Source organism: Hesperophylax consimilis, chromosome 15 (genome assembly GCF_061612785.1).
Source record: "Hesperophylax consimilis isolate HC1 chromosome 15, BYU_Hcon_1.0, whole genome shotgun sequence".
NCBI lineage: Eukaryota > Metazoa > Arthropoda > Insecta > Trichoptera > Limnephilidae > Hesperophylax > Hesperophylax consimilis.
The window spans coordinates 25,285,885-25,312,285 of NC_142850.1; the positions used below are offsets into that span (position 1 = coordinate 25,285,885).

General features: G+C 38.3%; 1 protein-coding gene across 1 annotated transcript in view; it reads right to left on the reverse strand.

Moving 5' to 3' along the window:
* form3 (FH2 domain-containing protein formin 3) overlaps positions 1-26,401 on the reverse strand; it is a 189,878-nt gene that overhangs the window by 20,551 nt on the left and 142,926 nt on the right. Inside the window, exon 4 of the mRNA XM_089640082.1 lies at positions 179-391. Coding sequence (XP_089496208.1) covers positions 179-361 — 183 coding nt within the window. The 5' untranslated portion in view covers positions 362-391. The remainder of the gene's footprint in view (positions 1-178; positions 392-26,401) is intronic.

Below are 26,401 nucleotides of genomic sequence, written 5' to 3' on the forward strand. Positions count from 1 at the left end.
TTTCAAAAGCAGTTCAGTTTTCGGATACGTCCAAAAATATTTAATTTATTCTGGTTTTATTGGAAAGCGGAAATATGCACAAATTCAGACAGAGAGAGGCTAGTTCTTTCATCTCGATGAAGATTGCCACGCGTAATGTATATTATTGCTAACCTCGAGGCGAGGGCATGGATCCTACCTGATAGTGAGCCAGAGTGTCCAGTGCCCTCACGTACCCAGCGGCACTGTAGACGCATAGGGCTGACAGTAGCTCCACCACCTGCCGCTTGACGGGCACGCTAGGACTGCTCAGGGCTGCGGCCAGCTTGCCCATGTACTCCTTGTTCTCCACGATGTACTCCAGTCCCACGCGGCTCTCCATGACTGAAGATTGTCTCTCGCTGGTTAATATCTGCAAAAAAGAAATTAAACATTAAATTTTGATCAAAATTGGATGGGAAAATTTTATGCAGGGGATCCTCAAGAATCACGGTAAAACAGAAGACAGGAAAAGCTTTAAGATTCCTTGAAACTCGGTGCAAAAGACAGGCTCACCTGGAGTAGTCTGATAGGAGTAATGAAACATGAAACCTCGAACTACAGAAAAGTAGTTTAGAGACGAGATCATGATGTCTGATATAGATTGTTATAGATTTAAATAAAACAGCTACCCAAGATGCTCTAGTCATTAACGCCGATATGGCCATATTTGTCCACATACTTTTCTGTCGACAAGAATCGAAAGTGGGATGTGTATTCGTCAACTAGGGAGGCTAAAGTTTAAAAGCCTAAAGTTTATGTTTAGACTTACGGAATTCAATACTTCGTTTATGTGAAAGCACTATGAAACAATACATGATTATAATAATACTGGAATATTATCAATAATTTGTTATAATGGCGGAATTTTGGTGTTGTTGTTCGTCTTTGAACATAGTTCGACCGAACTAGAGACAAAATACAGACTATGCAGCGTGGACTTAACGATAGTCGATGGTGAAGTTCCCTTCGTATTTTGAAACAATAATAATGATAAGAAGATTGACATCGTTTTGTGAAAGCTTCTCTATCAGCATTCAATATCGAGAAAGCACTCAAAAGTTCAGAGATGCAATTCAAAAGCATCTCAAAAACATCGCACTTTGTTATATATCGGCAGCACCAAACCTTTTTAATCCACATTGGATCTTTAATCTTATAATTAATTGCAATTCTCTGTCGGTATTTTCAGTTTATTCAGCATATTTTAGCTCTTATTTTCGTGAAAGTATATTTTTAGAAGTCTTCTCGTTAAAAAATCAAGCGAGCAATGAAAATAAATAGGTTTCATAATTAACCTTTAATCACGCTTAATTGGCTTCTAACTAACAATGGAGCAGTCCGCGTCTCTGCTGTAGTCTGTAGTGACGGGACATTCCGGAATACCTCCAGCCGAGGGGAGAGGAGAGGAATGCGAGATCTTTTTGCCCTCTTTGGTCCAGCAGATCTGTCGCGTCAGCTATTTCAAGGGTTATCTGTTTACATTCCAGAACCATTTTCATTTTCGATTCATTGAGCATTTATAGAATTCGATGCACTTCTCGGATTGTGTGCCGTTAGTCAATTCGCACTGCGGTTAGTTTCGTGCACAGGTGTGGGTCTAATTAATATTTCGTGTTTGTTAGTTATTGTTAGATTTCTCTGCAGCTTGATTGTAGGTTTTATTGGTGTATTTTATCTCTATTTAAATGTGCTGTCGATTGTGGAATGATGAAAATTATGTGGTTTTGCTAAACACCCATTTATCTAAAACCTAAAATTTTAATTTAAAACCTTAATTGATTATGATAATTTGTTTCGAAAGAACTATAGTCCTACTGCTGAAAGCCTCGGAGTAACTTATCTTTTGGTTATTTGTGTAGTTTATGATAAATAAGGAGAGATTACAATGACAAATTTAAATAAAGATAATGTGCCTTGATCAAGAGACCAAACCGGCCGTAATACCTGAACCAAACAAAGTGTGAAAAAAAAATTAAGTTTAAATTTAAGAGAAATAAAAGTTGAATGTTTTGTTTTACTGGTACCTAGATTGGAAGGGATTTAGTATCATACCCAATAGTAGTGATAATGGACACTGTAACGTTGTCCGAAACGTTGGCAAAACGAGGAGGAAGAGGCACAATAACCTAAAAATGAATCACGATCATACCCAACTGCTTGCTTCTTGATACAACGCTCTTCATTTTTGGTAATATACCCTCGAAAATGTTTGAATCTCGAAAGTGGAAATTAACCCACCTCCCGATATCAGATCGAGCTGAAACTCAACAGATAGAATCGTTGTCGATGACTATGCATTCTATAAACTTTTGGTAGCATTCAAGCGTACATTCGCGGACATATAAGCTATTTTCTGAAATAGTTAACATTACTATACGAAACTAAAATATATGAAATAAATGTCGGTCCTACCTAATTGGGATTTGGTAAAGTTAGCAGAGTTAGCGCAGTTGACTTTAGTCCCCGGGGAGGAAGGTTCACTCCTCAGTCAAACCAAAATTATTCCTTTTTATATAAATCTATTAGAAAAAATAGATGTACAGAATAAATAGTAAAAATTAATGTAACAATGTTTTCCACGGCTTGATTTCTTTAAACCTATTCTATCTAGTTTATTTTCTATTGCATGATACTCTATACAAATGATGTACTACACCAGACCTACAAGTTTAAGGACAGCTATTTATGGTGCATTCAATTAGCTATAATGCAAACATGAAATAATATTCCTTTGTACAATCCAACAGAATGTTGCATAGACTAAAGACAACTTACGGACATTCTGAGTGACGATTTATGCAAGCTAAATGTATATATAAATGTAAATGCAAGGTATTTACTTAAATTTAATTGTATCGGTGGACAGCATAGCTTGGTAACAGAACAGATTCGGTTGGCAGTTACTTATTAAGATGTCAATAGATCTGATATCCAGGAAGTGACGACGGTTGTAGGACGTCGTGTTGTAAATCAATTGGACGGTGCCTTTTAAAGAAACCAGTAGGTAATAAATAAAATGCATACGGGTCGACTGCAAACTTCTGGTTTTATTGGAGGCCATCTAATCTTAATCACAAATTGCTGTATCATGTTTCACACACATTTCTGTTATTTCTAGGATTGGCAAAATCTGCGATTATTCCGCAGAAACTAACTGACCAATACATAAAACCATTCAAAAAGTTCTGTCAGCAAAACACAAACCAAACTCGTGAACACACCAGCACAGGTCCTCCTAGTTCTATAACATATACAGGGTTTTCCAATAAGAGGTGTTATTTTGATATTCAATGGTTTCGTTGCTTGTGTGGCATCCAATTCCGGCCATAAAAAATCATTAATCATCTCTTGATAGCGCAATTCATTCACCGTAACTGTTGCTTCAGCCTCATTTTCTTAAAAGTAGGGTCCAATGACTCCGCCGGACCATAAACCGCACCAAACAGTCACACTTTGAGGATAGAGAGCTTTCAACGATAACTCTTGGGTTTTCCGAGCCCCAAATGCGACAATTTTGCTTGTTGACGAAGCCACCGAGGTGGAAATGGGCCTCATCACTAAAGATGATTTGCATTTGATTCACTCAAGAGAATTTTAATAATTTCAATGCGTTGTTAAAGCGTGTATCGTTCCTAGATTTATCAATGACGTAGTTTCTACTTGTCAAATGTCAAGAAATGACAGCTTCAAAAGTAACATCTACTGAAATAGCGGGCTATTCAAAATAATACCTCTTATTGGAAAACCCTGTATTATAAACCTTTTACAGTACCTATTATTCCTACCTTACTTCTCATAAATAAATACTATGTAATATTATTTACTTGTATGAAATGCAACAACTTTATATCATAACTTATTACATCTATTTAAATTACACTTTTATTTTCAGTAATCAATGCATGCAAATCTTAGCGTAAATTAACCCATTTCCCGACATTCGATCGAGCTGAAACTCGACAGATAGACTCTTTGTCGATGACAATGTATTTTATCAACTTTTGGTGGCAATCGCGTACACACACGGGGACATATATGCATTTATCTGAAATCAGTTACAGCAGTTAATATACGAAATAAATGTCGGTCTTATCCGGTCGCCATTCGGCGAGATTGTTAGCGCGGTTGACCCCTATCCCCGGGAGGGAAGACTAATCCTAAGACATACCAATTTCATTTTTTATTTTAAGATAGAATTGTACGAACGCGTAAAGGAACCAACTTTAAAAAATACAGTAGGTATTATAGCTAAGATTATCTGTGACAGTTTCACTTGATTAACTTTTTTTCTTTCTTATAAAATTATTTACAAAATAAATAAAAACCAGTTTTGTGCTTGAAATCGAACGTTTCTAGACTCCGTTCGTCAAGCGATTTTAATGCCTATTACCTACAATATAAGGTATATTTATTTATTTATTGTTTATTTGCAAAAACAGTATGAACCAGAACATTGCAATATCGATAATTAACATTTACAAAAAAGTGAATAACAAATAGGTACATTTACAAGTGGGACAAAGAAAAAAGTTTCAAATTTAGATTTACAATTTTAAGTATTGAGTAATAATATTTCACGTTTAAATACGTTGTAGGACATGTGGAAAATATCCACATTTCCTGCGAGGCAGTTAATTAACCTAGTGATTCTTCCCAAGGGCATCACCATTGGTAAGTTAGTTCTGCACCTAGGAAGAATCAAAAGCCTGTGTTGGCGGCCTCGCGCGATTATATACACATTTTTGGCTTGTAGCTTCCTCCTTATTTTCTATAGCCGAATGGAATAAATATCTTCAATCATTTTATTATAATGCTAGCATTTCTTTAAGACGTCATGTGATATCTTTTATTGATCATAATATTAACGCACATTATTATTTATGTGATAAATTAGCGGATCAATTGTAGGAAGGTATACTGTTTGGCTTATGTGATATGGGTGAATCCAATGTGTTTACGTTTTAACAGCTAAGATGGAAATTAGTAGCTCGTAGGCGGAGTGGAAACCCCGCTGAATAATATTATAAATATCGAGTAAAATAACTTGTATGAACAGGATAATTTGAAACAAAGGGATCGTTTTACAGCCTTTCGAAAAAGGAAGAAGGGAAATCATAAACAACTAACATAAACATAATTATTATGTCGTTGTTTCGATTGTTAGTCATTTCAATTTTAACTTGCGAAGGCGGGAATTGCGTAAACAGGAAAAAAAACATAGAAGACGATTCTTTTTCTGCTGCCCCACCCTATTAGAATTTGGCTTTCACTGGAACAGTTCCATGATAACTCAACGCAATGACAAGTCAATACACCTTTAAAAAGAGATAAGTATTAACAGCCATTAAAAAAACTAACCTATAAACCTAACCTCTTTTACCTAGTTTTGATTTCATCATTTTTCATGGCTTTATATCAAGCTGTGTTGAATTTTCATTGTGCTGAGTTATCCGGTTACCCACTGGATCGAGCTTTACCATCCAGAATTGCACTCGTACCAGTCATTATAGGTTTCAAATCCGTGAATGTGGAGCCTTTTTTCACTTGCCACGTCATTCAATCTTTCAGTTTGATAATGTTTTAACTGTCATCACAAAGATATTCTGCAACTTTTGGCTATCACATGAAGATCTTCTACATTATGTTACTATTTATCCAGTGTTTTAAGATTGTACGCCTATATCCGCATCTGCATTTCAAAAGATTCTGTCTTCCAGGTAAATGGTTGGTTTGTTCAGGGGAAATTCATTGCTTGCATTGTCGTCAGAAGAGATTTGTATGTCTATGATTGCTTGGCGTTAGCGGTAAATCAGCTACTTCCCAGCAGCCGAAGTCCTACTGGCTTCAGGCAGTCTAAAAAACATTAAAAGTAATCAAGAATATTAAAGGGAGTTCAAGAACAATAATTTACAGAACGTTCAAGAAAATTAAGGCGAAGTTTAATGCTTAATCAATATTTTCGATTAATCTTTATAACGAATAGGTTTACATTATAAATACAAAAAATATACTTCAGATAAATTGAAGGTTTTCCTATTTTGCCGTGAGTAGAATACGAATAAAAAATTTAATTACTCAATATAAAATATAAATTTACACAACTAAAAAAAATATATGTTTTGCATAGAAATATAAGAACGCATAAAAGAAACAACTTAAAAAATATACATATAGTAGCTAAGATTATCTGTGACCAGGGGGGTATAACTCCGAGAAAAAGGTGGGTCAGAAAAAAAGACACGGTAATCTCTATGGGTGACTTGTGACGTATATTTTCCACATTCCAATACGAACTTCATGCATGTTTATAGGCCGCTGTCACGAACTTCATGCATGTTTATAGGCCGCTGTCATTGGCCGATTTTAGGCTAGCCAATGGGTTGGCTCCGAATGAGAATTATATTGTCTATGGTTACGCCTTTTTTATAGTTTCTATCCTAGTCGATGGTGAGTATGTGTAGTAGTGACGTATATTTTTCAGTTACAGACTTTTATCTATGGCAAACATTAGGACCCATGGGCTCAGTACTAAAAACCCGAAGATATTGATCTAGTGAGTGGTTCATTTATGTCTGTGACAGTTTCCCTTGATTAACTTTTTTGCTTTCTTATAGAATTGTTTACTATATATAAAAACCACTTTTGTGTTTGAAATTGAGCATTCCTAGACTCCGTTTGTCAAGCGATTTTAATGCATTTTACCTATATACGTGACGATATAAGGCATACCAAGCATATACACATTTTTGGCTTGTAGCTTCCTCTTAAAAGGAAACACATGAACACATGTCATTAAAAGTAATTTCCTGAACAGCAAAGGAAGTTCAAGAACACAGTTTAAAGAAGTACCTACTCATATTTCAAAAATTTAAGATACAATAATTTATTGCCAGAGATTTGTCTTATTTTTCAACAATTACCGTTTGGCTTTGGGCGTCTCTGGCTATTGGGAAAGTTATTTTTTTGGCTGTTGGGGGATAATGGATGTGATGACATTATGGTTATACGAGGTTTTCATTTTCAACACCAGTAACGGTGGTATCGGTGGTATTGGCGGCATCGGTGGTAAAGGTGAAATTGATGGTATATTTGGTATTTATGGCATTAGTGGTATAATATGGTATTGGTGATATTAGTGGCATTACTGGTTTTGGTGGTGTTGGTGGTCTTGGAGGTATTGGTGATATTGGCGGTATAGTTGGTATAAATGTTTTTTTGGTTAGTGGTATTGGTGATATTTATAGTATCAGTGGTATTTATGGTATTTTAGGTATTAGTAATTTTTTAATTAATATTTTACACACTTCACAAATATAAAGCAAAAAAGTCCCGATAAACTACTTTTTAGCAGTTTGTCTAACGGGTTCTTTACATTATACATCTTATTATAGTGAGTTTACAGTTACATTTTTACAATTATATAAAACAAAAAATTAAAAAAAGTAATTGGTGGTATTGGTGTCATTGGTGGTATTGACAGTATTTGTGATATTTTTGGTATTGGTGACATTAGTGAAATTGGTGGTAATGTTGCATTAGTGATTTAGGTGGTATTGGTGGTGATAGTGTTATGGAGGCCTACACTAGAGGCCAGGCGGGTTGCCATATTTGGGAGGAAATAGTAATAAATACGGCGTCTTTCAAGGCTGGTGTTACCATGTACGTACGGCAGACTCTTGATTCACCGGGTGTACAAAAACGACCTTATAATATATTTCGATTTCCAGTCAATGGAGGTCCCCCAGTGAAACAATGTCCCCCAATAAAAGTACTGGCAAACAATTTATAAGAGGAATATATTTGTGCACACCGATAGAATCGTAAGTCCCCTCTTACCCCGTAAATGTCCAAAGACACTGGGAGCGTAGCGACAATTTCAAGGAACGCGCAACATTTCCATTCTGAATGGAGGTCTTTCACCAGGGCGATACTGGGAGTATCCACCACGGATGGAGATGGAGCTGTAATTTTAATTTTATAACGATGAAAATTGAGTTCAATACCCCTTAATTTTGCTACACGTTTTCGTTTATGTTCTTCTATATTTATAATTTTTGAAGCTTCCATGTTGTGAGTCAAAATAAACCTGGCGGCCATTATTTTTAACACGTGGTTATTTAACAAATTGACACCAGACGCAGCCGTGGGAAATGGGCCAGCGAATTTTCTTTACTTTCAACACCTTTCTTTTTTAATCTGTGGAAGGTGTGAAACAACCATATATAATGGAAACAAAAAGGAAATATACCATGGAAGCGTTCCGATTGTCTCCGAACGTCCAAACTGCGCGAACTATGAAAGCTGCGGAGCCAATGAAAGTTATGCGGTGGGTGTGTAAATAGAAACAAAGGCGGGGAGCCGCTCTGCTTGTGCGCTCGATTTCATACTAATAATGGTCAGTGTTGCCAAGTTAGCATATTATATGCTAAATTTGGCATAATTACTCCATGTTTAGCATAACTATTATGCTTTTAGCATATAGCATATTTATTTGGCTTATTTTTTACAGAAACATGAAAATAATAAAAACCAATTTTTTAACTTACAAAAATGATATCCATTGAAAAACTGGTGTCTCAATGGAGAAACATAGTTCATATTAAATGGGAATCCTTGACTTCCACTGTAGAGTTTTGGAATGAAGTCATGCAATATAAAGATGCAGCTAATAATAACCCCTTCTGTGATTTATGTCAGTTTGCAATGTCTATTTTAACATTGCCGCATTCAAATGCGGACATTGAACGTGTATTTAGCCAAATGAGTCTGGTCAAAACAAAACTCCGAAATCGTTTGGCGGTGAGAACCCTGAATGCCATTTTGTACGTGAGATTTGGCCTAAAGAGAGCAGGAAAGTGCTGTTATTCTTACACTGTTCCTGACGAAGTACTACGCTGCATTGGGACCAAAGAAAGTTACGACTCCGTCTCTCAGCCTTCCACATCACCTGCTGTTAATGAAGAAGATGAAGATATTGATATTTTATTTCACTGATTTTATTTCTAAGTTAAATTTATGATAGCTTTTTTTTGGCTTTTTTTAAAGTAATTTAGCATTTTTCTGGCATTTCTCAATAAATACTAAGTTAAATTCATGTTGGCTTTTTTTTGGCATTTTTAAAGGAATTTAGCATATTTCTGGCATATTTTTCCCATCACTCTAGCATATTTTGAAGTAGATGAGTTGGCAACACTGATAATGGTTCATACTCATCCCCGCTGTTTCTGTTATCCCTGTGACTTAACTCCTCGAGCGTTTTAAGGTCATATATGACCGGATGTCCATACTTTATAGGGTCATATATGACCGGACGCCCATAATTTATAAAAGTATTTTTACCTTTTTTCTTTCATGCTAAAATACGTAGTTAGTTCGTGAAATAATAATTCTTCTCAGTTTGGCTCAAATACTGTATTTGATATATACTAGTTATAGTTTTCCCTAGAGAGAAAGAACTTGTGTTTTTGAAATGTCGACTTAGGTCAACTTTTTCCACATTTAGAGTAAAAAACGTATTGAAAACGTGGTAAGCGTTTTTGATAACATCTTAAAATCCATCTACATATATGATTTTGTTTTTTTGTTTGACTGAATAAAATGAATTAACGAATGAAACGTAATTTTGAAGTGGAAATTAACCCACTTCTCTACATCCGATCGAGCTGAAACACGGCACATAGACTCGTTGTCGATGTCAATGACGGTGGCACTCATGCACAAGCGCATTTTTTAAAATTGGATGACAGATAATATACGAAATAAATGTCGGTACTATCTAATTACGATTTGGCTTAGGTGTTAGCGGCATTAACTCCAGTCACTGGGGAAGAAGATTCAACCCTCAATCAATTTTTTTTAACCATAGAAATTGGCTACCAGCCGGCCCAAGAGATGGCGCAACTTGATCGAAAATTGAAAATAGAAGTATTTTCGTGAAAAAAAAAGAATTTCATTTATGATAATAAAATGTGATTATTTATTTATTTATATATTGGACAATTTGTATAGCGCCGCTTTTGTGAGATATCACCTCAGGGGCGCTTTACAGTTGATGCAGATATTACAACAAATATAAATATTACAATAATAAAGTGAAGTTAAGTTAAGTAAAATGAAGTACAGGAACAGGTGACACGAAGATAGAAGATGGAGACTCTGCAGCAAGAATCCTAGGTGGTGAAGAAACTGGATCAGCTGCTGCAGCGAAAGAGTCCACCGCGTCCACCAACAGTGCCGGCACGAGGTTCGTCATCTGTCGAGGTATGTTTATACTGCTAATAAAGCGCTGACACCTCACATAGACGTTCGGCGAGTCCATCCTGGTGATTATTGAAGCAGTGCATTCTGCCCGCAATAAAAGGCGACGGTCGGGATAATAAATTACCCTGGGTTTAGCTTACTAACACTTGCTAGGCCCTTCAGAGTTTCCGAGAATTCCGTTGAAAACATCTGGGGTGCATTTACCGATCGACGTTCGTTTCGAATGTCGAATATTTTGAGCAAAATATCCGAATATTCACTTTTAACACACTGCACTCAAAACACATACCATAAAGTTCTAATAAATGGTTGATAAGTTTGGACGCGTTAAGACGCGTCCGGATGCCACGAAGGGCGCTACAATAATCAGTGATGTTTATTTTAAATACACTCGAAAGATAATTAGATTACGATTTATTTTTATGGAAAACTAAAAAATTAGATGTATATAGCACGTTTGAAATACGTACCTAATACGTAATAACCTAATATCTAATACACCTACCTAATGCATCTATTAGGTTTATGACTACTGACTGATTTTCACGGAATCGATCTAATTTATTTTTTATTCAACCGTCTATATTACAATATTTAAAAATATATAGGGACCTACCATATTATTTTATCCATGCTGTAAACCTAACCTTACCTAACAAAACCTTTTGATATTGATAATTCGGAAGTAGGTATCTTTTTCTTCTACTGTAATAGGCCCTACTTCGAAATGTTCCTGGAAAATAAGTATGCCGGCTCTACACACGTAGCAGTCATAGCACATCCCTAGTTGGCCGGTCGGGTCACGTGTCCTGTCAGCCATATTATTATCAACTGTCAAGCGGAAAAAAGCGCCAATATGGTTGTGTCTATTATGGCGATGCCAGCCATTTATAACTCGTATTTCTATAAATAAACCGCGCACTGCGAGTTCCACTATGGTTGCAAATGCAAGCAATGCTTTATTTTGTATTTACAGACACTGGCCGCTAACAAGGGGAGAATCCAGTTGGATCCTAGCAAGTTTACACGACTAAAAACATAGAAAATAGTTTATTTGGCAATGGTGGATAATTCTCTCTTTGCTTTGAAGTTGTGCGCATTGCATGGTAATATATGTATCATTGAACAACTTAGAAACACTATCAATGAGAAATGATGTATTTTCTGGTTCTGGTAAAACGTACACCGAAAGTCAAAATTTCACATGATGTGGTACAGCGGTGTCTATCGAGTTAAAAAAATCATATTGCTAATTAATGAATAAAGTATAATGATACTCAGATCTTCGATTGTCTGACAGATAGAAGATGTTTATTTATAAGACATAATAAGTAATTACCTGTACCCTCTTAGTCACCACGGCACAGCTGTGCGCAATTGATTGACAGCAAGGTTACGCGTTGAATTTATAAGGGAAAATTATCGTTGAACTCTGCTGTAATTGACCATTGCAAAAACTGCCTATATTTAATATGATTAAGTACCTACCTATTTAGTGTTGCTAAGATTATCTATGTGCGCAGTGGAGTAGCTATAGCATTCACATGGGGGAGGAGGGCATATAATTACGTGTTTAGTTCATTTTGCTCAGAAAATCAGTTTTAAATGGTTAAAAATCACATAAAATACAACAAATAAAGTAAAAGAAGCTAGTATTAGAGTACTGCTAGGTTCCCAAAATGTAAGCATTATAACTGTAAAACCAAAGTAAAGTATCAAATCGAAGAAATTAATTAATTTTCACTCTTCTAAGTGAATCAGACTGAATGAATTCATTTGACTAGGTGAATATGACTGAATCAATTGACTTGACTAGGTGAATCAAATTGAATTGATTCTTTACTGCGAATGAATCTGTCATGTCTAATAGTTGGCAGGTACCTACTGAAATGCAGTAAGTTCATAACTAAGGACCGCCTACCGCGTCACGTCTGTTCTATCGCGGGAGGTCTATTTCGTCATTAGCAGTATTAGTACTTCGTGATATTGATTAATCTACCCGATCTTTATCTGAATTATAACTTGCCAAGTTTCTGGAAATGAGATTGATACGAATGACGGAATGAAATGAGATGGACATAAATTGGAAGATAGTGAATAGACGCCAGTCCCGGTAAAACTAGAGGATTCGTCCCTTCGATTCTCAGTTGCGTCTTTATCTGTTTCACATAGCTATAATATGCACGTATATAAACATTTTTTAACTTTAACTCCACACCGGGGAAGACAGAGAAAAAAATTCCTTCTGGGCCTGTGCCATGCCTTTGGGGATGCTGTGTGGGGGCCTTTTTAGGGAAGAGAAAAAAAAGTGAATTGTTGACTAGTTTTCATGTGAAACCGCGTAGAAACTTGGGTGTGCTTTGGGATGTTTCCCGAATATACGCACATGGCGCTAGTTCCTCGGAGCATCTTCCATCGAAATACCGGTAGAGCGAGGACACCATTCCCACGTGACGCCTGTTCCCTAAAGATTCTTAGGCGAATCTATCAAAAGGACCGCGGTCTGTTAGATTGAGAGTTGTTGATACTTCTTTAATGTTTATGGCGTGACGATTGCAAAGTTAACCGAATTAGAAAAGGTACCTACTTAAATAGTAATAATGTTTGATTCCAATAACCGTGAGTCAAAATCTATGGACGCCGTGGGAGGCACTGATTCATTTTCATTGAAAATATCTATTCCGGATAATTAAATCAAAGCTCATTATGTCGTTTCTCCATAAAGCAAGTTGCGATTAGCGACGTCCATAGAAGTAAAGAAGTTGAACCTCGGTGATGAGGATTGCGCAGATTCTATGGAATTCTAATAACAAAAGGATTTTTCTATGGAATTTCAAATGACTCGCTTTCCGGTAAAAATAGAGTGAAACCATGCACAAGAAAAATTATATTCCGAGTTTGATACATTGATTCAGGACCCAAGATGGTGTTAGGACGAATAATTGCATTTAAATTATTTAAATTTTAACGACCTCTGCGGCTGAACGATATGCTCCTTGTACCTAGACTAATTAGTTTGGCTTATTATATAAAATAATTATAGAATTTGAAATAATTTTTGTAGTAGGTTTTTATATTTGCACCACGTTCCAGAGTGTAAGATACTGGTAAGAGTCCGCCACGGAGAACAGAAACATTGCTTAAAATGGATTTAGCTATGTTTAGGATTCCCAACCTTCCTCTTCCCCTCCCTCACTTCCTTCGGTCTTACAATATTCCCTAGAGGTGACTGCCCCCAGCACACTGATTACACAACCAATAGTAATTCAAGCATATACGAGATTGCAAAGGTAGGACTTGCTGATCGATCTTGCTGAATTACGATTAGCCTATTCATATTTGAAATGATCCTACTACCACTGTAACTCGATTCAATTCAATTTTGTTTATTCATTTCAAAAACATTACAAAATTGTTAATTTCAATACGTTTTTAAAATATTTTTGTAATAAGAATTCTTAGATTAATATTAAAAGTGTGTATATCAACTATACCAGTGATAATAGAGCTTGCCTTTTAAAGGAAGCTTCATTGATGCTAAAAATGTCGATATCCGAATTGATTCTGTTCAACGGCAAGATTGCTCTCCCCACAGGCATGACCATTGGAAAGTTAGTTCTGCAGGCCGGGAGATAAAATAGTCTATGTTGTCGGTGACGTAGATAACCATCGGGAACATAGAAATGAATGCTCTCCATGATGACCGAGTTTTCAAACCATCCACGAATCAGTCTTAAGAAATGTGTTGCAATGCGCACATCCCTCCTGACCCGTAGATAGTTCATTCCGAGCATACCCAAAAGAAAGTCAGTGAGATAGAGCCACGGGTAGTAGCCATACTCCCTCATGTAAAGAAATCTCAAGAATTTTTTCTGAACTCTCCAACATGAGAGAATACTTTACCTGGTGTGGACTCCAAATCACCGACCCACTTTCAAGTCTACTCATTACTAAGGAATTAAATAAAACTATAAGCACCCGGTTATCTCTAAAATTCTTTGCAGTGCGTAAACTCAATCCTACTACCAATGTACTACAACCATCATTACGAATTGCGAATAATCTGTTAATAATTGAAATCTTCCTACTACCACTGTGACTTTTATTGACTACAACCATCATAACGAATTACGAATAATCTGTTAATAATTGAAATCCTCCTACCATCACTGTGACTCAATGACTACCAGAGATGTGCAAAATGGGTACCCAAAACCATTTGAAATGCAAAATGGAAATGGGTCAAAACTTTTCCATTTGAAAATGCAAAATGCAAAATGGTTTTTAGAAAAGCATTTCAAATGCAAAATGGTTTTTAGAAAAGCATTTCAAATGCAAAATGCAAAATACCTATTTTCAAAATGCATTGAAAATGCAAAATGGTTTCTCAGGTTCAAAATAATTATTGAATTTTTAAACAACTTTGTCATTTAATAATGGACATCAATGTAGAACAACTTGTGGAATAACAAATCATACATACTGATATGTCCTAGTTTGAAGGCCCATTGGAGGGGACCCACCCTTTCCCGACGGCTGTGTGAGGAAACTGATTGTTTAACCTCCTTAGCCGCACACGTCAGGACTCTAATTTTTTTTTTGTAAAAAGAAGCTACATTTATTTTGAAACGAATCTAGACCCTCCAATGTCCCTGCATGCATGATTGTTAGTACGAAATAATGTATGCATACTTACATTAATAGTAACACAAAATAAGAACACATATGAAATGTGTTCGCCTGGTGGTTTGGCATCTAAAATTAAATAATAAATAAGGAGCACAAATTTTATAAGTGGAAGTATGATTGAAACATAAAAATATACAAGACGCGTATCGAGGGCAGTTTACCCCACTATCACGGGGCGGTCCCGGCAAGAATGAGCGTGGCAAGCGGCCTGGCCACAACGATCCCAAGCACCCGCGTCCCTTAGCCAGTTTTCCGAGAGTACCCTCGAAGAAATGTAAATGGGGGGAGGGGGGGGGGGAGATACTCCCAAAGACCCTAGGGAATGAAGTGAGCCTCAGGTCACCGGAGGCAGGACGGAAGGGGACCGGGCTCGCGCAATCATTCCCCAGGCCCGCTCATGATGCCGGGGGAGGCACCCGTGGTTCGTGGGACAGCCGCCCCGGATTAATGTCACCTTACTGGATGCAGGAACAGGGTCTATCCGCCCCCGTGGTGGGGAAATGAACAATACAGTACGATAGAGTTCAGTTCGACAACCTATTCATAAACCAATTTGTTAGTAACAAATAAAAAGGCAAATAACAAACGTAGAAAATAAGTTGTGATCAACAACAAATTGACCGTTCATAATAGAAAAAAAAATAAGGGAAAAAAAAGATTAACATAGTATTAAAGAGCTAAAACACAAAAAGAAACAGTATTATCATTATCAACGCGTTCCTAATAAATAAATAAGGCCCAAATTAAAAAGTAAAAGGAAGAATGTGCATTAAAAAAAAAACAGTGTAAAGAATTGGCAAAAACGGTGTAAAAAGCCAGTATACACAATAAATTAATAAGAAATAATAAAACAAACAAATAAAATAATAAATGCATTGCGATCATGCCATAAGACAAAGAAAGTAAAACCAATGAGTATATAAAAATAAAAATAAAACATAAAGCAATCGCGCATAAACAATATTAAATTTGTTATAAGAGGAGTAACCGTGGAGTGACAGGAACAATACGCTTGGCACCTGAAACAAAGATGATTTTAATCTAAATCAGCAACTCTAAGCACAGGCCATCTCTCTACCCAGGACTTTACAAACTTTTTGAAGCATTCAAAATTTTCTCTGTTCAACACGAGATCGGCATTCCATGCCGGTCTTGTAATCCCTCTCAAGCCATCCAACATTTCCTCTCGGGCATCCTTCATCAACTCGCAGTGCCACAGAATGTGCTCGGCTGTCTGGTTAGTGTCACCACATGAACAGTTCGGATGAGGAGACAAGGCGAGACTATGTAGCCGCCCCCTGAGCTCCCCATGACCGGACACCAATTGCGTCATATAGTGATCCAGTTTTATGTGCGCCCCTTCCATTCTGCTTTTAACTGAAGGGAAGAAAGAGAAAGTCAATCTACCCTTCGTCGACCTATCCCATCGCTCTTGCCATACACTCAGCGTTCTATCTCGCATGGCTTTCAATAAGCCAGGAAGGGACACCGCTCCACCGGGTGTCAGTTCGACTCCCAGGTGGACAGCGGCCTTACCTCTTGTCAATGCCTTTTTTGTCAAAACTTCCCTTATTTCCAAGTCAATCGGCAGTGTACCAGCCAGAACCGGTAATGCATCATTAGCCACAGTCCTATATGCGCCCGAAAGAGCCAACAGGGGAGTCCGTTGGCCCCGCTTGAGGGCCAAGTGGATCAATGCATTATCCAGCCGGTGTTCCCACACAGAAGCTGCATACGAGACATGCGTCACGTAAACACCCCTATATATGAGGCGAAGTGCCGGAGTCCGCAATCCCCACTCAGCCGTTGAGAGCCTTCTCAATTTCAAGAATAGGGCCTGGGCCCTGCTAGAAACGCTCTTGACGTGCGCTAGGAACGAAGAAGATCTATCTAAAGTGACGCCTAAATACCTGGTGCTTTCAACGAAACGAATAGTGGAGCCTCCCATTCTGATGGTAGGGTTTCTGGCACGACTGAGCATACCCTTCATCAAGAGTCCCACGGTCTTATGGGGAGCGAAGTTCAGCCTGTTTCTCTTACCCCATTCAAGAATTTCACGCAGACCCTCTTCTGCTTTACTCTCCACTTCCTTTCTGCTGTCCCCTGAGACCAAAAGAAACTTATCATCTGCGTAGTCGACCGATATGCATCCTTCAGGCAAGGGTAACCTAGAGGAGTCGTCAAAAAGGATGTTCCACAGGTCAGGCCCGAGGACTGACCCTTGTGGACAGCCCATGTTAACGTCACGTATGATGAAAAAATCACCATACATCACAATAACCTTTCTGTTACGTAAATAATCACTAATAATATTGAACAGTAAAGGCGGGCAATTACGACTTTTCAACTTAGTTAAAATCATCGGCCACCACGCATGATCGAAGGCACCCGAGATGTCCAAAAATATTCCAATTACATACTTCTTGGTACAAACCCTCACCCATTCAAGCGCATACTTAATGGCGTGCTCAGTGGACTTACCGGGGATGAACCCAAATTGGCGGTCGCAGGGTGGAGACAGGGTGAGACGGAGCCTATGTTTGATGATTTTTTCCAGTATTTTACCTAAGATTGGAAGTAAAGTGATGGGTCTGTAGGCTCCGATATCTGTTCTCGGCTTGTTGTTCCCCTTTGGTATAATCCGGAGCACGCCTTTCTTCCATTCTGTAGGGAATACTCCTCTACGCAAGCACGTTTCCAACACTTGATAAAGCTCCTCTTTAGCGTGGATCCAAACATTCTTCGCTATTATGCCGTTCAATCTGTCAAATCCCGGTGCCTTCTTCGGACCCAAACCCTTAATTATGATTTCAACCTCTGCTCGACTTAATGGTGGTACGCCGTCCCCCTGGGCGAGGTCTCTAGGTGGAAGCCGTGACAGGTTTCTTACCTGTTGATGGTGAACACTTTCCCCATTAACTGAGTCTAGTGGAACTAACTTGCCCAGAAGTGTCTCAAGAGTGGAGACTATGTCAACACTCTCTGCGTTCCCTTCGCTATTACCGAGCACAACGCTCGATAAGTATCGTTCTGATCCTTTTCCCGAGTTTTCAAGAGCGCTGTGGATTTCCCACGGGTTGGCGTTACCCACTTCATCTACCCAACTATGCCATGCAGCTCGTTTTGCTGAGAGGACGGCCGAACGATAGGCGCCACGGGAAGCCCTAAAACGGGCCTGAAGTGCAGCCGCTTCTTCAGGCGAGCATATACTTCGCCTAACCACTACCAGGCCCCTATAGGTTCTTTTGTAGGCCCCTTTCAGCAAAGTCAGCTCTTGTGTCCACCACGGCGTCCTAATTAACTTCTTTGGGTTTGATCTGCCCAAAGAAGTTTCAGCGGCTGATACCACCGCCGCGTTGAAGAAATTCCCCAAGTTGTCCGGTTCCCTAGCGGCTACGTCATGAAAACCCCTTAAAGATTGACGCAGCGCATCCCCAAAGCTATCCCAATTCGCCCTAGTGGTTTTGAAGTTCCAAGATGATTGTGGAGCTTCTGTCTTTGTAATTCCCACTGAAAAAGTTATCAATCTATGATCAGAAACTATCGCACACTCATGAACCGTCCACTTTGATATTTTTGACGCAACAGATCCAGAGCAAAGAGTGAGATCAATGTTGCTTTCGCCACCGGTTCCTGAAAATGTTGAAAACGTACCTGGTTCATTGAGGATGAACAGACCTTGCGCTGAGATAAGATCTTCGACGGCATAGGATCTTTCCGTTCGATTTCCGTTAAAGTCAAACCAGAGAGGCGAGCGCGCATTGAAGTCACCTCCAATAATTATGTTTCGGCCTTTTAATTTATGCAAGGCACGCGTGAGGCTCAAAATATGCGGTTCAACTAAATTACCATATTTAAAATATACTGATATCACGATGATCTCAGTATCGCCAAATTTAAAGGAAACACAGGTTTGGTATTCGTTCGACAGTCCCTCGAGAAGGAGGGGGCTAATCAACGAAGTATTGACCAGAACACCCGCCCCGGGAGAGCTGCCTACTTCAAGTACCGCCCCTGGACTAATGATACCAGGTGTTTTCCCTTGCCAAACGTATTGTTCCTGAATGAGCAGAATGTCGATCCCAAGGTCGGTCATGACCCGCTGGGCCTCAAGGGTGGCTATCCGAGACCGCTGCAGGTTGATCTGGCCTATGGAGAGGGGATTAGCGGCGGCCATAATCGGTCATGCGAACTTGAGCCTCGATCGCAGCTCTGTTTGCGGGGCAGGCTCGGTCACCAGTACAATGATCGGCTGGTTTCTGAAACTTGGTACAAGTTGCGCAGATAGCGGCCTGTGCCTTCTTGGGGCACTCCTCGAAATCATGACCGGCTGCGGCGCAGTGGCGGCAAGAAATGAACTCCTGAGTACAAGATTTGCTTACATGGCCGTACATGTGGCATTTGAAGCAACGGGTAGCTCCCAGGTAGTCACGAACCCGACAGGCATTCCACCCAAGGTAGCAAAGACCGCTATCTATAAATCTCTATCTGATATGTCCTGTGTAAAAAACAATTGTATTTGAGTGGAATATAATAGAATCTATTATTAATTAAATATTGTCATTTTTAATGATTTTTTATTAGGGCCATCACCAGTGAACAATAAAGAAATACAGGACAGTGAGACAATCAGACCATGTTGTGATCATAAAATGTTGTTTTCTAGTGCGCACCCATTATTTGACCATAGATTGTCACAAAAAACTCCAAGCAGGCGCACTAGAAAACCCACAGATAATATAATTCAACTTTGAGAAAACCAATATATATTCTATATTATGTAGGTATTATGTAGCCTTAACCATTATTAGATTTTAGAAGAACGAGCTTTTCAAAAACATCATCACTCATCTTTCTTCTATGAGGTCTCATGATTATACCTCCATTTGAAAAGAGACATTCAACTGGTGCTGAACTCGGAAGACAAGTATTGCATTTGATGAACGTGTACCTAACAGTAGAGTAAAAAATTTGCTCGGGACTAATATTGGCAACGTAAAAAATAGAAACTGGTATCTAAAATTTAATATTACAGCATCATGGCCCCGTGTTCACTATTTGAATCTGTATTTTTTTAATGGTATCACTTAATTGCCAGGGCTCCTACCAAGTAGCAACTTGACAGACGTAAATTATCTCCCATAGCGAGGTTGAGGACTGACTGATATACGGGGCCTATGATAAAAAGATGAGTGGAGATAACAGGAAGAATCTTGCAAAAAAGCATTTAAAATGGAAAATGCATTGAGAAAAGTATTTAAAATGCAAAATGCAAAATGGTTTTTAGAAAAGCATTTAAAATGCAAAATACCCATTTTGCATTTTGCATTTCCATTTGAAATGGATTTATTTGAAATAAAGCACATCTCTGATGACTACAACCATCATTACGAATTACGAATAACCTGTTAATATTTGAAATCCTACTAACACTGTAATTCAATGACTACAACCATCATTATAAGGGAAAAATGTTGCTTTGGCAATGACGGAGGACTTCTCCGGGCATTTTGTCATGTAAAACAATTTCGGGTCTACTATGACTAATCGTTCGGTCTGTTAGTTCATAATATATTTTATAAAATTCATTTTCTAAAAATGAATTTGGTTCATATTCATAATATGGTATTATATTACGGCAGTCAAACAAGTTATGTTTAATTACCAAACTTTAGTGAATTATTTTTAAAACTTGATTATGCCTAAATGTACCTATACTCTGACGGCGCTAATATAGAATATCCAGATATAATATGTTCTATGGTTTCCGGAAAAGCCAAACATTATATTATGTTATGTTACGCATTGCCATAAAATCCACTATCATCAATAACCGGCAAGCGGATACAGTTGTTGCGAGGGAGCAATCTCTTCGTAAGCGCCAAATATCATTATTCTAAAATAATATCGGCTCGTTTATGGCACAATAATTTGCCAAAATAATGTAGGCTGTATTACCGTACTAAAATCGACCTTTTGTGAGCTGACTAGTCTGCAAGAAACCCCATGATGTCACTTATGGATAACATAATAACAATATGATTATGATTTTACGTGGTTTTTGATGCAAGACTATGCGAGTTTAAACTATTAATCTTCTAGTTGCAATGTGCCATTTTACTGCTCCAGACAGGGCCGTACACGGAGGAGTATGGAAGGTCAACCATAACCCACAAGAAAAAGCGATTGGAACCATAGACATTCAAATTGATACTCGTAGACCAGACAATCATGGAAAGGGGAACAAACCAAGTTGCGAGGAGCGTGTGTTCGCGTCTCTTTCTGTGATTTTTTAATAAATGAATCTGATAATATCTTCATTCAGTACTGGAATAAAATCTTCTTACGAATTACTAGTCCTTTGTACCTACTGCTGGCAGCTTAAAAAAATTAACTACAATAAGAGTTCGGACTTGTTTTCTCACTCATTTTTAGCGTCGCTGCGCCAGGCGGTTAGTTTAAAAACGAACATTCAGATCCTGCGTAGAAAGTTCCACGCTGTACTGTGCTGCAAACATTTTCCTTATTTTAGTGAATTTTAATTTTCTGCGCAGGGTCTGGTTATTTCACTGTGCGCTCTTCGGCGGTCAATGTAAGAGTAATGTCGTAGTTTATTCAAAGCATTCTCGAACCCTTCTGGTGCCAAAAATATGGTCATGTGCTTTGCCTTCATCACATCGAAATGATACCTAGATTTCATGCTAGGAATTTCATGGAATCTTTTGTGTGTATGAGAATGAGATATTATTTATGGAAGGATGACGAAAAAGGTACTTCCTAAGTGACCATTCACCTGAGTCAATTTGAGGCTGAGAGTTGCGCAATACGCAATAATATACCTGGCCACGTATTGTCAGTAGGTTCAGGTATCAGGTAGGCAGGTATCACCGGTGCCAGCAGTCAGCACCGGGCGTGGGCGGGTATTGGCATTTGTATATCGCAACGGACGCGGCCGGTGGAATGGTCTCCCGCCCACACTGGCGCAGATACTACCAACCGACTACCTGCTGTTCTTCGGAGCAACAAAGAAAATATACACATACAGCCTCTCTTCTCCGCCACTCTACAGCCAGCAGTCAGCAGGTGTCTCTCAAACAGAAATAATACGCATATAAATAGAAGACATCAGATACTATCAACACGGATTTGAACAACAAATTCAGATGCTGTTTCTCAATGTATAACGTAAGTTTTATTATGTACGGAAACGCCTCTGACGTCATAGTTACCGGCCGGGATGCACCCGCGGATGAGATTCATAGATTTGTGACTTAAATCGGCTTAAAACTATTCCAGCACCGAAATCCCTCATTATACAGATTAATTTCGACTGTCGGTGCGTGCATGCGTGATGTCGAATATTCAAGTAATTTTCAAAATTGGAACTGATAATTATTAAATCATAATACTCGTATATCAAGGAAGCGATAAAGTAGGCGTCTACCTAAATTATACAGGGTTTTCCAATAAGAGGTGTTATTTTGAATAGCCCGCTATTTCGGTAGATGTTACTTTTGAAGCTGTCATTTTTTGACATTTGACAGGTAGAAACTACGCCGTTAATAAAAATGGAACTAAACACGCTTCAACAACGCATTGAAATTATTAAAATTCACTTGAGTGAATCAAATGCAAATCATCTTGAGTAATGATTGTCGCATCTGCGGCTCGGAAAACCCAAGAGTTATTGTTAAAAAGCCTCTCTATCCTCAACGTGTGACTTTTTGGTGAGGTTTATGGTCCGGCGGAGTCATTGGACCTTACTTTTTCGAAAATGAGGCAGGAGCAACAGTTACGGTGAATGGATTGCGCTATCGAGAGATGATTAATGATTTTTTATGGCCGGAATTGGATGGTATTGATCTGGACAACGTTTACTTTTAACAAGACGGCGCTGCGTGCCATACAAGCAACGAAACCATTGATCTTTTAAATAACACCTTTTATTGGAAAACCCTGTATTACTTTAATAATTATAATTCTATATTTCAAATGTGTATTTCTTTTGTTTACATTATTAACAGATCTATATCAGAATATTGAGTTTTAATGTTTACTAACGATGTTCATCGGAAACGTAAAATTGAGATGGTCTAATTATTTTTTTGATAGGCAATGAATGATCCTGAGGTAAATACTTTAGGCTTTACAAATCCTACAATTAAGTCTACGCTAGTTCTTAAATAAATAATGAAACAAAAAAAAAATACACCTTTTGTTTTGTCTTCGTCAGCAATCCCCGGAAAAAGAGTGACAACATGCGTCGTACTAAACTTTGAACGCAACATTATCAAAGTTGCGGGTCTTTAAAGCTGGGTCCAGACATGTTCTTTTGTCCGTACCGTACCTCCGTTTCGTACCAGCGTCGCGATCCAAAAACTCTGGACGCATCATCTTTTGTCCGTACCGTACCTCCGTTTCGTATCCGCGTCGCGATCAAGAGCCCGTATCTCCGTAACGTCGCTGCGATCATCGCGTGTCCATTTCCTCCCACCATGTCGTCGACTGCGGAAGTGTTTGAGAATTTGACGATTGCTTGCGCGTCCTTCATTGTTATTCACAATAATATAACGAAAAAAAAACAAAAAAGGCGACGTTGGTGGGAGTTAGAATTGTTCAAAAACAGAGAAAGATGTAAGACGCCGCGAACACGTCCAGACTGGCGCAGACCCGTACCGTATCGCCTTTTAACGGGCCGAAAAACCGACTCGCGATGGATCGGAGCGTACCTCTATCCGTATCGAGATGCCGTACCACCGTACCGTACCGAACGGGCGTCCAAACTAGCGTTCTTGATCGCGACGCTGGTACGAAACGGAGGTACGGTACGGACAAAAGAACATGTCTGGACCGAGCTTAACACGATCACATGCTATATTATATTCCAATCAGAACCGTGAGGGTATTGTGATTTAACTGTGAGAGATATCCTCATAGTGTGTGGTAATCGATAAAGGATGCCCGCTTCGCAAGGGGTCAAGGAATGCGTTGACATGACAACAAGAAAATACCCAATAATGGTCTTTTGTCAAGTTGTTGGATCCACTCACCGTATATACCGTGTGTTATATGTTTCTTGCAAGATACCGACAAAGAACTATCAACGAATGTCAATAAGGAAATTAGAAACAAGTGATCGGCAACTTGAAATATAAGTCTCTGTCACTGTCCGATTTATTAACCGCACCACGTTCTGAAAAGACACGTCGACAATGTGATGGTAGGTACAAGGAAAGTAGGAAAATCTGCACACAGGAGGCCCTGAAGAAAATAATTGCCCTCATGGCTGCCAATCTTTGGGGATGTTGTGCTCAGGGTATTTTTGAGGAAATAAAAGAAAGAAAGTTTTGGGAAGGAAACAAGGTATGAGGGGTAGGTAGGAATCTTGGAGTCTGTGTGTCCAGGGGTGACGGACGTATGAATCCATTTCTACACTGCGGTGCAAAGCGATGAGTCGACAGAGTCCTACTGTAGAGAGCAAAGGTTCTCACACAAGTAGTATCTCCCAATCCGGCCCGCCATGCGCCACTCAGTAGACCTATACATGGACAAACCTCACCCCCATGAACTCGAGCACCCCTGCTAAGTCACCTTAACGTAGCAAACCACTCGATGTTACTTACGGCAGATCAGCTGACCTATCTGATGTACAACTAATACTACACAAACAACACCTCGGCAAAGGTTCTCCTAGGAAGGTGTTCACAAAACTACATACAGTTACTGATTAATTATTTTTTTTTTTGGTAACCTAATGTTTAAGGCAAGATTTTTTATGTATTGCACAAAGGGTAACAATTATTTTATAAGCAATAATTATTAGCCTGAAACACTCATCCACATTGAAAAATCTCCTGATAAAAGATACCAAGATAAGTCCCGTTGGCGTCATGTATCTTTTATCAGGAGATTTTTCAATGTGGATGAGTGTTTTAGGCTAATAATTATTGCTTATAAAATGATAGTTACTGATTATTTTAAACTCCACTTCCATGTTTTATATTAGGAATATTACTTGCACTAAACATCAGTTTATTTTACTTTACTGTAAACTGTATGTACTCAATGTTGTGTATCTCATCCGAAAACACCAAATGCAAACCTATCATTTTTGGATGGACTCGCGGTGTTGTAAAATAATTTGTAAGCTTGAAAACCGACAAAGAATTTTAAACCAATGAAATTTGATACCCCCGGTTGTAACATCAAACAACGTTGAGGATCTTGGTTTAAATTGAAATGTTTCTTTGTAAAGCTTTGACAGGACACACGGACATTGTAAAAGAATTCGTGGGTTTGGAAATTGGCAAAGAAGTAACAACGAATGAGACATGTATAGTATACACAACATTGTCAATGTTGAGGATCTTGTCCACGTTCACACATTCCTATTAGGAGCGTGCAGGTATTGGACCGCATGGCAAGAGGAAAGACAAGCAAGGTGGTCGACACGGCACTCTGAGGCATGTCTCGCAACCAGTGGGAGTGAGCATCAGACACAATCAGTTCATGATATTGTTTTTGTATTACCAGAACATTACAAGGTAAATATCCAGAATTACTGGACACGGTAAAATTAATATTGAGTTCTAACTGCTCCCAACCGTCAGGAGCTAGTGAGACTATGTCATCCCCAATTAGGGTATATTGTGAGGCTCAAGATTCTGTGGAGGGGAAGGAGATGGGGGAGAAGAAGGCGGGGAAGTATTCGACTATTCAGATCATGTCACCAAACACTGCCAAAGCCATTTCAAGCAACGTTTCAATTCTGAATGGTGGTCTTATACCAGGGCGATAATGAGAGTATCTTCAACACTGAAACGTGCCGCAAATATACTGTATATTATACAAATTAATCATACCAAAAACCTAATAACCTATTTTAGGTTATTTATGGTTTAATTTTAAAAAAGGGGAAAAATTGCAAAAAAAACCTTCAGGATATACCCATTACGATTTGGTAGGACAAAATTATTATTTATTTTTTTTATTTCAAAAAAGTATTTTCACAATTTATTCTTTTAAAATACATAACATATAAACAAATTATAATATTGTTACAAAAATACATATTGAATGTCATGAGAACAAAATAGTGAAAAAATATGTTTTTTACTATTTCTACAGCAATGAAGAGAACTAGTTCTTGAGTTTGGTGTAGGAGTAAAAAGGAATATCGTAGAGTGTACAGGATGTAATAACATTACAAAATATAAATATGGTTCGAAATGACGTAACTGCATTTTGGTAATGATGTTACACGTGTTCAGTTTAGTTAAAATATAATTTAACTTTTTTCTTGAATAATCTGTATTTTTTTAAATGCACCTCCCCATCCAATAATTCCATACTTATAAATACGCTTCCTAATGCCAAGTTCACATGTATGTTTGTTCCATTTAATATGTTGCATATAACTTAATTTCTCAGT